Source organism: Myotis myotis, unplaced genomic scaffold (genome assembly GCF_014108235.1).
Source record: "Myotis myotis isolate mMyoMyo1 unplaced genomic scaffold, mMyoMyo1.p scaffold_m19_p_18, whole genome shotgun sequence".
Lineage (NCBI taxonomy): Eukaryota > Metazoa > Chordata > Mammalia > Chiroptera > Vespertilionidae > Myotis > Myotis myotis.
In genome coordinates, this window is record NW_023416322.1 from 14669788 (window position 1) to 14684906 (window position 15119).

Consider the following 15119-nt stretch of genomic DNA (forward strand, 5'->3'; position numbering starts at 1 on the left):
TTTCTGATCCAAACATCCATTCATTGCTTTCACTAACAAAGTAGTAGTTGTCTCAGAGGACTATGAATGTGTAAACCCTCCCCAGAGGGTCATTTAGCTTAGAGCGAGTGACCCAGAAATAGGAATCTGATTGCTCCTGAAGCAGGGGAGGAAGCCTTCTCATCTAATTTATTATCCTTTCTGCTCAAAGGGGGCTGAGTCCTTCCCTTAGGAGCTCCTAATCTTCAGCCAATGATGAGCAGTCCACAAAGCCTGCTCTTCCCTCTAGACCAGTGGTTCTCAACCTTGGTTGCACATTAGAATCACCTGGGAATCTTTTTAAAATCCTGATTTCTGGGCCTCATCCTCCAGAAATTCTGTTTCTTCATTATGGGGTGGGGCCACAACATTAGTAACAAAGAAGCAGAATTTCTAGAGGATGAGGCCCAGAAATCAGGATTTTAAAAAGATTCCCAGGTGATTCTAATGTGCAGCCAAGGTTGAGAACCACTGTTCTAGACTCAGGTCCAAAGCATGAGAAACCCTAAGCATTCTAGCCGATGAATTTAGGCACAGAATGGATGGCAGCTGTTGGCTTTTAAGATAATTCCCGTTGCTGAAACCGGTTTGGCTCAGTGGATAGAGCGTCGGCCTGCGGACTGAAGGGTCCCGGGTTTGATTCCGGTCAAGGGCATGTACCTGGGTTGTGGGCACATCCCCCAGTGGGGGATGTGCAGGAGGCAGCTGATCGATGTTTCTAACTCTCTATCCCTCTCCCTTCCTCTCTGTAAAAAATCAATAAAATATATTTTAAAAAAAACAAAAAAAAGATAATTCCCGTTGGATCCATTTTACTTGGACCCACAAGAACTTTGGAGTCCATGGCATGCTAAGTTTTTAATCAGAAAAGTTACCGTGGTTGACCAGGAATGGTAAAACCAATAAGGTCGCAGAAGTTGGTTGTGCAGACAAAAGTCAGAATGATAATAGGTGGTGGTGGTGATGGTGGTGGTTAAAGAAAAGTGGAGGGAGAAGGTGTCTTTGAGTTTGGACTGTGCAAATTGAGGTGCTTCTTAGGCAACCAGGGGCAGTGTCCTAGAAGCTGCTGAAAATGCAGATCTGGAATTTGAGGAAGTTGGGGTATAAAGATAATGATATGAGAACCATCTACTTAGAAGAGACCATTGAAATGATAGCTGGATGAGTTTGCAAGGAGAGAAAGAAGGGATGTCAAGGCCCTGCGTAGGCCAGAGGAAGAAGAATCTGAACAGAAGATTGCAAAGAGTCAGTCAGAGAGTGAGGTTGGAGCAGGAGTGTGAAGGGCATGTGTGTGCCACAGAGGACAGCTGTTAAGAGGGTAGCTGCATAGGAATCGGGGAAATGAAGGAGGGTTTGAAAACGGTAGATGAGGAGATGGAGGTGGATGTACTATATATTAAATGCTATTATCCTGCCTGTGAAAGAGGCCGAGTCATCTGGTGGGAGTGTCAGTACCAGATGAAGAAAGGACTGCACACAGCACGAGGGCCCAGTGGAGGAGAGAGAGAAGGGTCCTAGAACCCTGTCCTTCAACTTGAGCAAGCGGAGAATCACCCACAAGGCTTGTTAAAACAGATTGCTGGGCGCCTCCCCCAGCATTCCTGACGCAGCAGATCCGGGTGGGGCCTGAGAACATGGTGGTGTCCTAACGAGTTCCCAGGCGATGCTGATGGGTCAGGTCCAGGGACCACACGTGGAAATCCACTATTTTATCAGTCAGAACGGGAGAACTGACTGTGGGGTTGGCCTTAAAAAATAACAGGATATCAGCCCGGCTGGCGTGGCTCAGTAGTTGAGCATCGACCTATGAACTAGGTGGTCTTGGTTCCATACCCGGTCAGGGCACATGCCCAGGTTGCGGGCTCGATCCCTAGGTGGGGGCGTGCAGAAGGCAGCCAGTCAACGATTCTCTCTCATCATTGATGTTTCTGTCTCTCCCTCCCTCTTCCTTCCTCGCTGAAATCAATAAAAATAAATTTTAAAAAAATAACAGGATGTCAAGATGAAGGAGCAGATGAGGCCATCGAGTGTGGTTCAGGGGCTGAGCCCTGCCCAGTCCTGCCTAGGCTTCTAGATAGTGAGGTTGCTTAGATAAAGTTAAAGGGTGTGACCCTGGCCTGGACCCAATGGTTGGGCCCCACTGAAGTCTCTCTGGAAGCAGTCCAATGGCTCTTGTCCTGAGGGCCAGATAGAGAAACCCAGTTCTCAGTCCTCCCCAGGCCAAGCCCATACTCTAATCTCTGGCTACTTTGTTATGCAATCAAGGCAAGCGACCAGGCCTGTGCCTCAGAGGACAGATGTTAGACTACCGAAGCTGTAAGTGCAAAGCCACCTGCCAGTGTCGGGCCCACTCGCCCTCTCCCCTCCTGCCCACCTGAAGCCTGGGAGTGGGCCTGGGCATGGGGAGAAAGATCGGGGAGAGGACAGTAGTCACTGGAGGCGTTGGGAAGGAAGACCTGCAGGAAGATGGGGGTTCACTTCCGTCACCCTCCATGCCCAGTGGGGAGGCCCCTGGAGCACAGAGGTGATGATGGTTCATGGTTCAGTGAAAATAAACTTTTGCAAAATGGTGAAGAGTGGCTGCCTCCAGCCCCTGAATCCCCCACACCCATGCCCCTACCCCACAGCCCTTTCTCCTGGGCAGAGCCCTCATTCCCTGGAGTCTCTCTTCATAGATTCCTCCCAATGGGTCAGAATTTGGGGACTTTCTCAGTTGGCATTGGAAGAGTTTTATCATGAAGGGAGCCTAGGTGGCTTGTAGGTTCCTGTGGACAATTTTATATGAGCAAATCCAGTGAGACCACGGTTATCCTTGGAGTTGGAAGCCCCTGCCATTTCTTTTCTCTTTGCCCTAGCGGACAAATATCTTGACTGAAGTTTCAAAATGGATTGATGTGATACAGGAGAGAAGATTCTCTCCCCAGTTCCTCCTACACCTAAAGTCTGAACTGCAGGGCTGGGTAAGGGTTCCCAGGGCTGCCATGTAGGAAGAGAGGGAAGTGAGATGAGGAAATGAGAGTAGAACGAAGGGCTGCGAGAGGTGAGGATCACCGGAAGAGCGCAAGCCTCAAGCCCCTCCCTCCCTCTCTAAATCCCTGCTTCTGCCAGGGGTCACACTAGCACCCCAACACCCTGGTTCCCAGAGGTGTGTCCAGAGAAAAGGAGCGTTTCACTCGCCCAAGGCCTTCATCACGTAGGCCTTTCTGCAGGTAACCTTGCTGTGGGTGAGGAAAAAGTGACGAATTTTGTTATGACTCACTAATTCCGCCAACGCTGGGGACCCTACTATAGTCTGGTCAGGGCGCAGTAGGGTTGGGGACTCTGTCACAGAGTTATTATTTCAGCAATGACATAAGGCCATCGAGTCATTTCTAAATGTGCTGGGTGCCGTGATGCGGCTTTGGAGTGGCCCAGAGAGTGGAAAATGCCATAACAGGCAACAGGCCCATCAGCTGTGGGGCCCCAGGCCATCTGTGTGTGGGTAATTTTAGTGGCTGTACATCTCCCCTCCTCCCCGCAGCTGGTGCCACTGCCAGCCCTGCATGCCTCTCTATTTTTGCACTTGTCGGAATAATCCCGGCAAGGAGGATCCGTGTCACTGGGTTGACAGTCAGCTGAGTGGCACGTCACGAAGGGTGCACTAGTGCCAGCTGAGACAGTCTCAGGGGGAAACGACTCTCCCACTCTCCACCCACCAGTCCTTTCTCATACTCTCTCCCCGAGGAGAGCTGAAAGCACTGTCCACGCCGAACAGTCAAGTGGTTCCTGTGTTTTTTAGAGACAGGGAAATGGAGGTTGAGATCCCTGTTTAAAAGGTCTCCTGTGAACTCAGTTAAACCTCTGTCTTCACAGTCAGTTCCCTGCTAGCTCTTCTTCACGGAGGGGCGTCCATAGTGGTTCTCAACAGGGGCCAGGACGCCCCCTGGAGAAGGGTTAGAAATGCGGTGGGAGGGGAAGTGAGAAGGTGCTCCCCTCTAGGGTCCCGGGGTGCCAGGGACCGTAAATGTCCTAGGGAACTCAGGACCATCCTCCCCAGTAAAGAGCCAGTCCACCTAAAATGCAGCAGCGGCCCCACTGAGAACCCCGAATATCACTTGGGGGTCCTTTCCAGTCTGACAGTCCTCCCTCCATGCTTGCTGCCTGTGCCCTGGACCTGGGAGGATAGAGGTGAGGGGACAGTGGTGTTCTGGCTGGACTGTCTATGTTAGCATGGAAGCAACTCATACCCATTGGAGTGACACATGGAACGTTCTTCCAAATTGGAGCAAGAGTCACTGAGGACACACCAGAACCTCTGTCTTCTCTCCCTCTGTCCCTCTTTCACTCTTCGTTGCTGTTCATGATTCTTTTCCTCTCTTTTTTCTTCCTCTTTGATTCGCCTTCTTCGCCATTCACTCTATATGGAACAATCCCCGTCTTTATCCTTCTGTGAAGGGGCCAACCCCATGGTTCTTTCCTGCTGTTTCTTTCCTGTGTGCCTCCTTCACTTCTCACACAGACACGTCATCTCTGCTGGTTACCAGATGTGTGGTTTTCCCCACACCAAGCAATTCTCGGTGACGCCAGCTGGGTGTCCTACTCAATTCTGACACTACCTACCAGCTGGGTGTAACTCAGTTCTGACACTAACTACCAGGAGGTAGCGTCAGACCTCACAGATTAAGGGCCCAGCCTCACAAGACTACCCCCAACACATGCACTTCAGATGCCAGTCGAAATCCCAGGTTACCACTGATGCTTCTGACCAACAAGCTCTAGATCAGAGGTTCCAAGTACCTCCTCCTCAGGTTCAGTTAATTTGCCAGAGCGGCTCACTGAACTCAGGGAAACTCTTACCTATGTTTACCAGTTGATTAAGAACACAGATGATCAGCAAGATGAAGAGTTGCATAGGGTGAGAGGTCCCCGTGGAGTTGGGCATGTCACCCTTCGGTGTGGATGTTGTTCGCTAGCCTGGAAGCTCTCCGAACCCCATACTTTTGGGAAATTTTTGGAGGCATGATTGATCATGAGCTCCATTTTCAGCCCTTATCTCTTCTCAAGAGAATGGGGAGTAAAAATTCCAAGCTTCTAATCATGGCTTGGCCTTTCTGATGACCACCCCCCCACCACCCCCGCCCCCCAGCCAGGAGCCCATCCACAGTCACCTCTTTACTACAAAAGATGTGCCTAGTGCTCTAGTCACTTGGGAAATTCCAGTGGTTTTAGGAGCTCTGTGTTGAAAATGGGGTTGAAGCCCAAATTGAATATTTCTTCTTATAAATCACAATATCCCAATCTCTTTAGTGGGCTTTGCTCACCCTCAGGGTTGCAGAGGTCAGTCAGCCCCACCTTAATACAAGGTCGCCTTTCACTGCTGGGCCACAAGCTGGACAATGGAACTCCTACTGCACCCTGTGGCGAAGGATCAGGAAAATGTCTCCAGACATCTGGTTGAGTGAGGGCCAAGTCTGGTGCTGTTTAATGAAGTCACAGATAATCCATTTGGTTCCATGGTCTAATCACATTGACAGTGTGTTGAATGGGACCCAAGAAGTCATTCTGTTTAGATCCCAAATGAGAAAAGATCCCCAAGAATGGGAAGGAGAAAATTTCTTTAGCATGGAAGGCAGAGGGGAAGAGAGAGGGGGGAGAAGTGTGTGTGTGTAGAGAGAGAGAGAGAAAGTGAGAGAGAGGAGGAGAGAAAGTGAGAGCGAGAAGAAAAGCTATGGAGGGAAAAGTAAAACCTCCAAGATGGTGTGGAGTTTCTTTCCAGACTCCCAGAGAAGGTAGTTTCCAGCTCAGAGGATTGCCCAGCTCAGCTCGCCATGGGATTTCACATGGCCCAGGGTCCCTGGGGATGCTTGGAGAAACCAAGATGGAATGATGGGCCTCATCAGGGGAGACTGCCTTAGGCAGAGAGCCAGGTCTCCAGAGCTGACCACTGCAGACAGTCAGACAGGGTTGGGTCCTAGAGGGTTCTCCACCACAGAAAGGAGACGTGAGATCAGAGCCCCGAAGCTGTGCCCTGGAATCTCAAGAGCTGATGGCTCTTGGTCTCTGGCCAGAGCCTCCTGCCTGGGGAGGGCTTGGAGGAAAGGGCAAAGGGCTGGAGAGGCTCTTCAGAGCCAACCCTGTCTTGGCCGAGTCCTATTTACATCACAGCCTCAGCTGTCTGCCCTGTCAGCTGCCAGCAGCGGTGTCTGCAGTCCTGGGAAGTAAGGAATGTGAGCGAGGAGCAGGACTGGCCTTGAACAAGGGTGACAGGTGTGAAGGAACCAGTCCCCATCCCAGGGTTCCTGCAGAGGAGGAGGCCTGCCCAAATAGGCCACAGTCCTAAATCGGGGCCTGGTCTGAGCTGATTCCTTCCAGACTCTACAAGACAGGAGGGCCTGGGGTCTCCCGCTGAGCTTGTGAATGCTGGGCCAATACCACCCTGACCTCATCTGTTCCACGTCCTTAACAGACTAAGAGGCTGATGTTACAGCTGCACCTTTTCCGTGCAGGCCTTCCTAGAATCCTGAGTCCACAAAGAATCAAGTGTCTGGTTGTGAGGGCGCATGCACCCCACCCTAAGGGGCTGTGACCTCGGGAGACTGGAGCGAGAAGCATAGATGGACTGACTGGTGGCTGGTGGGTCCCCAGCAGGCAGCCCTGAGTGGACCCAGAGGTCCCATGTCCCTGAAGTGTCTCACACTTGAAGGGGGAGAAGCAAGAGGTAAAGTTGCATGGGAAGAAAGGGAATGGATTTGGCTCCACTGAGAGCACCCAAGACCTAGAAAGTTCTTGGCACAAAATGTTGCTAAATCAATTCTTGTGAATGAGTAAGTGGCGAGTGGGTCTCAGGAGCCCTGCTTTCCAGCTGCCACTTGGGTCCTCTGACGTGTCCTGACAGCAGCCAAGCAGAGTGAAGGCAGAGGGGCCGGGAAGGGACTGCATGGTTTAGGGGGAACCCTGGAGACTTGCCTTCCACTTACTGCTGCTTTCATGTATTTATTAAAAAATATTTTTATTGATTTCATAGAGAGAAGGAGAGGGAGGGAGAGAAACATCAATGATGAGAGCGAATCATTGATGGGCTGGCTCCTGCACGCCCCACCCTGGGGATGTAGCGTGCCGTACAGGTTTGTGCCCCCAACTGGGACTCGAACCTCAACCTTTTGGTTTATAGGTCGATGCTCAACCACTGAGCCATGCCGGCTGGGCACTGCTGCTTTTCTTAAACCTTAAGTCTCAGAGACACGCACCAACTCCTACATTCAGCCCCAGGATGCGATGTCATCCCCAGCTGGGTCCCCAACGTGCTGCCCACTTTCTGGTTCTGAGGCTTCCCTGGCATCAACATCCCGGCCAAAGCTCTTCCCCGCACTGAGGCACAGAGATGGTCCACCCTCCCTGCAATGTCGAGGCGTAGGCAGCAGTGGCGAACGCTGGAAGAATTTCCCACAGAATACCTTCCCTGGGGCAACTGCCTCTCCTCCCCAACCTGCCTCCTGAGTAGCCCGTCTCAGCTGACCCTGGACTGCAGGCCTGAGGTTGGGGTTCAGCGTAGATGTGGGACCAGGCCATTGAGCATCACCCTAGTTCTCCCTGGATACATTGACGTGAGAACAGACGCAGCTGGGGTTACCCCCAATTGGTGTGCCCCTGATTTCCTTCCACAGAGTGCGCATAGAAAACAAAGACCCCACCCTCTCTTCCCATAAAACAGAAGGTGGCCTGAGAGCCTTTCAGAGGAAAATCTTTTGATTTCTTTTCCTTGTTGGGGCTGGGGAGGGGTTTGGAGAAATATATTACTCCGTCTAAAAGAATAACTCTGGCTGTGATGAGAGGTTCTGGGCAAGTGCAGACGCGGCTGAGTCATCATCCTGGTGCTTGTGTTTCTTAAAAATAAATCCCCTGCAATGTTCTAATTATAGCCGGGGGAGCCCTTGGAAGAGCCTCTGCCCACACAGTCGTGCCAGCTCTGGCCCTGAGCGGAGCTGGCAGGGACGGAGCGGCGTTTCTGGCTGAGCCTGCAGGCAGGTGGCACTGCGATAACCCACTTCCCCCCTTCGCCAGGCCAGGAAATGGTGGCCAGTGTGGCTGTGAAAGACAAGGGTTTCCTCTTCCAGGCAGTTCACCGGGATTCTCATTTCCTGCCAATATTAGTCTTTTTTCCTCCCCTAGTTTCTGGGTACCTATGGGGACATAGGAGGGGCAGGGGTACAGCCTAGTCCCCTTCCTTCGGAAGCCCTCACTCCACCTGTCACTGCAGAACCACACTGAGCTTTCCAAGAAGGCAGGTTCCCCAAGTGGCTTCCAAGGTGAGGTAAAGCCTCTCCTATACGAAAAAAAAAACATGTTCTTCCTACTTATTGATTCTTATCATGTTGTCATGGTGACTTGAATTTCTGGCTCAGGGCCTTGTCTCTGTTAAAATGAAAATAGCCCCCGGTAAAGGTAACAGAATGAAGTCCTGTCCCCCATTTGCATGTTAGTGAGAACTGGACCAGTTTATTGAGAGATTTGGGATATTCAACCGTGGGGATTCACAGATGAATTTACTCAGTCCTGCTCTCAAGCTGATCACAGTCTCCAGGGCAGGCACAAGGTTAGGAAGCCGCAGGATGCTGGAACCGATGAACAAAAGGAAATGCCCTAGGAAGTCAGGAAATTCTTCACGGGAGAAGGGGCGTTAAGGCTGGGCCTTGAAGGAATGACAGAAAGGAAGACATGCGGGAGGGCGTTCCGGAGCCACGGTGAGGGGGCGTGAGTGGCGGGGCGCCGTTCTCCAGTGCGCGGGAGGATGCTTTGCGTGGGGCGCGGAGGACAGGGCGATTGGCATCTGGTTAAGGACATGGGCTCTAGATTCTGGGGGCAGACTCTGGCTCTACCACTTGCTAGCCATGTGACTTTGCTTTGAGCAAGTTCCCTAACTTTCAGTGCCTCTGTTTTCTCCTCTATGACATAGTTAGTAACTGTATCAACCCCATAAGGTTATGGTGAGAATGAATCCATATAACCCTCCTACAACAATGCCTGGCACATAGTAAGGCCTAATAAACAAAAGCTGTTTATAATGGGCATGTCTCTGCACCTGGAAGGCATGGGGGGAGCTGGTGGAAGTGCTCAGGGAAGGGTTAGAAAACGGAGGCCAAAGACCCCAAATTAAAGTGCATTTATTTTCAAGGGTGCCAATAGAAGAACATGAGTAAAGGTAAATGGTGGGGTGTTAGGAACACACAACCTATGAGAAATGTGGTGAAAATTCTGTTCCACGAGGCTGAGGGGCTCCAAAGTGAGCCCCTGAGGAGGTGGCGTGCCTGTGATTGGTTGCTGCGGGGACCCTGGGGACACCCACACTACAGGGCTGAGTGGGGAGGCTTTGTTCTCTCCTTTTTTTTTTTTTTTAAAATATATTTTATTGATTTTTTACAGAGAGGAAGGGAGAGAGATAGAGAGTTAGAAACATCGATGAGAGAGAAACATCGATCAGCTGCCTCTTGCACATCTCCTACTGGGGATGTGCCCGCAACCCAGGTACATGCCCTTGACCGGAATCGAACCTGGGACCTTTCAGTCCGCAGGCCGACGCTCTATCCACTGAGCCAAACCGGTTTCGGCTTTGTTCTCTCCTTGACCTACCCTGTAGCCGACCCTGCCACCGACTTTCCAGCAGGCACTGCTGGTGACAGGACTGAGGGAGAGAAAATATAGGTGGTGAGTGCAGATTTCTTTTTACCCCTGAAAAACAATAGTAAGCCGGTGTCTTACCAGCAGTTTTGTTATATAGGAAGGGCAGCACATTGAGAGTTTCAAAAGAGGTGTGACTTGGTGTGGAGAAGGGTCCCAGGCCAGGAAGAAGGGTTTAGAACCTGGGTTAGCTCATTGGTGGATGCTGCAAGGGCCATGGGACAGGGGTTGTCTTGTTAAACACAAGGAATTGCTTCATTTTCAGAGACAACCGGAGAGCTGATGAGCCACCAGGGCTTAGGTCCTACATAGGGTTCCAGGGAAGAGATGGCCTGTTAGAACCGTGGTCGGCAAACCCCAGCTTGAAGCTGTGGCTTAGCCATGATTCACCGTATGTGAAAGAAGCTCAACTGGGTGGTGGTTGGGGGGGCCTCTTACTACTCTCTGCCTCTTCAGAGAGCCACTTGAAGGGCCCAGCCCCAACTGTCACTTCCCCAAGAAAGACAGGAAAGGGAAAGAAGGTGAAGGGCACATGCCAGGTGTCTTTGAACAGGTGTCCTGGTAACTGACGGCCACTCCACATGTCTCCTTAGTCCAAGGCTACTAGCGCCCAGCGTCAGGGAGGCTAGGAAACATGGTTTGTATTCTGGGCAGCTCTGTGCCCAGCTAGAAATCAGGGGTGTCTTTATTGAGGAAGAAGGAGAAGAGTGGATGTTGAGGGGCAACTGACAGGCTCTGCCATACAGCGCATTAAAACCATCTGCTAAAAACAAGTGTCATTTATATCCAGGTAAGAAATCTATACTTACATAGTCAAAGTACTGGGAGAGGTAGTGTGGAAATCATATTTTAATTGCTCTAAGAAAGTAAAGATTAGCTACGAGTACTTAAAACGTAATCTTTGAGAAACTGAATTTTTTTTTTTTTAAATATATTTCATTGATTCTTTACAGAGAGGAAGGGAGAGAGACAGAGAGTCAGAAACATCGATGAGAGAGAACCATCGACCAGCCGCCTCCTGCACATCTCCCACTGGGGATATGCCCGCAACCCAGGCACACGCCCTTGACCGGAATCGAACCCGGGACCTCCCAGTCCGCAGGCCGACGCTCTATCCACTGAGCCAAACCGGTCTCGGCGAAACTGAATTTTTGATGACTGAATTTTCTAAAAGTGGGGCACACCGAGGCGGGGAAGACACATAAATGCTTCGGCGTAGCTGTCTGTTGGAAAGTACCGTAGAGAATGTGTTTAGGGAAGAAAGATGTTTTGCCACTGAATGATTTCGCAGTGTGCCATGCTTTTTCAGATGTATTCTCAAAGGTTCACTTGGTTATATATATACATTCAAGTCTGGAGTAACCCTCTCTCAAAGATAACAGCATCTCTCCTTGAGACCAAGTCACCTGAGACCTCTTGCAGCTGCTGGCTTCCCCCAGGGCACGGACACCAGGAAGCCAAGGTTCCGAGGAGACTCTGGCTCCAATTTTTAGTCCTACTGAAATAAATGCAATTCTTTAGACCCTTGTGAGGTCCACAAGTTAGAATGTGACTGAATTTTCAGGCTTAAAGTTGAACAAACTCATTCAGCAGCCCGTACATCTTTTTGAACTCTAGATTGAAAGCCTGTTAAAATGTTCCTTAAGACTTGCCCTGGCTGGTTTGGCTCAGTGGATAGAGCATTGGCCTGTGGACTGAAGGGTCTCAGGTTTGATTCCAGTCAAGGGCACATGCCCTGGTTGCGGGCTCGATCCCCAGTTGGGGGCATGCAGGAGGCAGCCAATCAATGATTCTCTTCATTGATGTTTCTATCTTTCTCTCCCTCTCCCTTTTCCTCTCTGAAATCAATAGGAATATATTTTTTAAAATGTTCTTTAAAACCTATAAAAGGTAGACAAGAACAAGAGGTAGAGTTGGGAGCTGAGGCTGGTGGGGTGGGGCGGGGCAAATATCTCAGGGTTAGGAAAACGGAGTAGAGGCAGCCCCTGAAAATACTAAGAATGATCTTTCTCCATCCCATCCCTTTGCCCCACCCCGTCTTTTACCCCTAGGCCTGCTCTGCCTGAGAAGAAGGTGGCTGACCTCAGCACTCTGAACGAAGTGGGCTATCAGATTCGGATTTAGGCAAGCCATACCAGCCGGTCAGAGGGCTTCTGTGGTGCTTCTCTCTGCACTTTACCCAGCATCTTCAGGAGGAACTGCAACTATTTATGAAGAACCTGTGGATTTTATTTTTAAGGATTCACTTGGAAATAGAATCTGAGTGGGTGGTAACAACGTAAAAAAAATTCACAAAGGGGCAACCATGAAAAGGCTAGTCATAAACCCCACTGGGGTTGGACTGTCTCCCTCACTCCTGATGGAAAGGATAATACTGCCACTGTAGTTCTCTATTTTTCCATTTACCCGCATTCTTTTACTTGCTTTCACCATTATCCCTCACCAAGTAAATGTTTCTGAAACCCTGCCTCCCACTTTTGATATATAGTAAGGTAACTCGATCAGTATTAATGTTTTTTGCAGCAATAACAGAGGCAAAGATTGGTGGGTGTTTTTTTAAGCCGTCAATATTACCTCAGCATTTTGACATCAGATATGCAAGCTTAATGGTGTTTTGTGTTTTATATTCTATTTGTATGGGTTCCCCAATATTTCCCATGGGGACCGCCACAAAGTTTGGAATTCTTTCCTGGTGCATACATGTGATGAGATTTAAGGTATTATATGCAGGTGTTTTGCTAAAAAGCACTGAAATTCTTCTGGCAATACGGGAAACCATTTTTAGGATCTTGGAGTCACTTCTTTCTTAAAGCATTCACTGACAGCAGCTTTTGTTCTTTCAAAACAAAACAAAAACAGCACAGTGAGAGCTAGTCTATATTCTGTCACTAACATTTAAACTTTGCAGCCTCTACAAAAGTAGAAGGGATCACGCAGTAGTGGGAAAATTTAGCAGTATGGCAATTACCTCTAATAACAAAACTCAGAAAGGGAAAACAGCAGGTCTTCAGAAACAGATCATCTTTCTGCTCACATTTCATCTGGTCCTTAAATTCTGAGCTGGGCCTTGATTCTGAAGGACTCACTGTTGTGAGAGACGTGTTCTGATGTCTTATATTAAGACCAAATGGGGTGCAAAGGGATTATTTTCCAGTACCTCGCTTTTCAGTATGACCTCATGACATTTAGGAACTGGTACTGGAAAAATCCAATGAATTAGAGAAGCATGGGACCTTTTTGTAAATGGAAAAGTCTTCAGGTCCCATGTTACACCTGAAAGCGTGACTTGGTCCATGTGAAGCACAGTATGACTATCTGGCCTGCACGTGGTAGTTACAGTGACTTCCAGCTGCAGATCATACAGCATAACTCCAACAGCATCCCAAGTCTGTATGTTATCAATATCAGGGGTGCAGCTTCTATTTCATTTGTTTTATCTTAGTAACCACGCCAACTCATGAGACCGAAAGGCAGAGTTAAGTGAAGTCCGCTAGTCAGCAAAAGTGTTAGTTCAGTCTCAGGGCTTCCCTCTGGCTTTGACGAGGTGGTTTTAGGAAAGGTTAAAAAAAGATGAGAATCTGCTCATTCAGATTCTTTACCTCTGAGGGTGACATGGAGAGCAAAAGGACTTCATTCTCTAGCCATCTGCACATGAACTTGTTACCCTTAAAGTCAATGTTATGACTGGAAAGTATTGTTTTCTAGGAAAAGAAGGAAGTCTAATGTCTTTACATAAACAGGAGCAGGTAGGTATACATCTCAATTAAAATATAGCATTAAGTTAACAATTCTGAACTTAATTGCTTCAATATATTATCAGTCAGCAGAATTTAAAATGAGTTATCTTTGTATATCTTCCCAAGGCAAATCCATTTGCAGCCCATGGCCACGTGCATTTAGAGTACTCAGTAAATCATTTCATTCTCATGCCGAAAATGATACTATCAATCTGAAATTTTATTATATATAAGAAGACTACTTATAACATTGCAATCGTTCTAAGAGCTTGGAATAGGATTTTCTAAGCATTACCTAAGTACTGTCCCAACTAAAATACAAAAAGTTCATAGCTACACAGCCTCTTGTTTCCTACAAGAGAGAGGAAAGTAGGGATATAAACTGTTTCTAATATGCTGATGGATGAACCTTAAAACTGCCAATTGACTTGATGACTCAATTTCTTCCATACTAACTTCCTGATTTTAATCATTTCCCCAAAGCAATAGTCACAGAAACATGAAAATTCATGGAAGATGTTTTAGTTGTCACTCTATTTTTAATGACTATGGAATGTTAATTTCTAAAAGATGTGAGAAAGAAACCAAACTTGTAAAGTCTAGTGCTGTAATTTAAAGTCAAAACGAACAAAAAAATCGAAAAAATCATGATATAACTTACCTCCCCAAAATTGATTTTGAAACCGGCTACAATTAAAAAAGATAAAAAATGAAACGGAGATGATTTGAAATCTAGTTTTGAAAAAGTTATTTATGTAAGAGAATTTTTATGCTTAAGCCACTGTGGCAATAAATGCAAAGTTTAAATGAATGACAGGAATCTTGATTTTAGACTACATGTTGTGCTGTTTTGAGTACACTTTATTTCAAAAAGTGATATTTAGTATTTTCTATACACTCTGAAATCATGAACATTTCACTTTTTCTAAGTCAATTATTTCATAAGGATTTTATTAATAGATATTGGTAAATAGAACTTTGGAAATCTTAATTCGGTATTCTTACTATACCCAAGGCTTTTGTAACCTAGTTTTATGTACAACCTTGTACAGTTTTTTTGACATACAATTCAGAATCTTGTTTATTCTCTTGGACTTTGTTCTGGCCAATACATTTTTTTTAAATCTTTAAGGAAAACTGTGATTGTTTTAGTGGGTATTTTTCTAAGTAAATGACAACTTGTACAATGTATTTTAGAGAATGCCAGATAGTGCATGTTTCAAGTTCATGTTTTTCTCATCACTTATATGTTTATACAGCATGAGACTTTAATAAAACCATCCTGGAAACTTAAGGATTGTTTTTCTTCTAAAAATGTGACATGATGTAATTTGTTTCCTTGTCCACTTACTTGTCCTAGTCAACTAGTTTCTCATTCTCTCAGCTTTGACTTCTTCCAGTTTTCAAACTCTACATTAAACATCACTCTGTTTTGGCACATCTTCATTCACTTATATTTTAGCATCAGCCTAAGTAATAAAAGCTGAAAAGGGTAATGGAATAGTTTAGAAGAGGCAACAGGCCAGCTTACTCAGCTTAGTATACCTTACCAAGAAAACCTCAGACACAGATCTAGCCAGTTTGACTCAGTGGTTAGAGCACCGGCCCTCAGACTGAAGGGCTACGGGTTTGATTCTGGTCAGGGATTCATACCTTGGTTGCAGGCTTGATCCCCGGCCCTAGTCAGGGAGCCTACAATCGGTGTATTTC

General features: G+C 47.6%; 1 protein-coding gene across 3 annotated transcripts in view; it reads left to right on the forward strand.

Annotated features, from left to right (window-relative positions):
* The window catches only part of VASH2 (vasohibin 2), a 38410-nt gene extending 23686 nt beyond the window's left edge, over positions 1-14724 (forward strand). For all 3 annotated transcript variants that reach the window (XM_036343033.1, XM_036343035.1, XM_036343034.1), the window contains one exon: positions 11724-14724. In XM_036343033.1, coding sequence (XP_036198926.1) covers positions 11724-11796 — 73 coding nt within the window. In that variant the 3' untranslated portion in view covers positions 11797-14724. The remainder of the gene's footprint in view (positions 1-11723) is intronic.
* Positions 14725-15119: the final 395 nt, after the last annotated feature.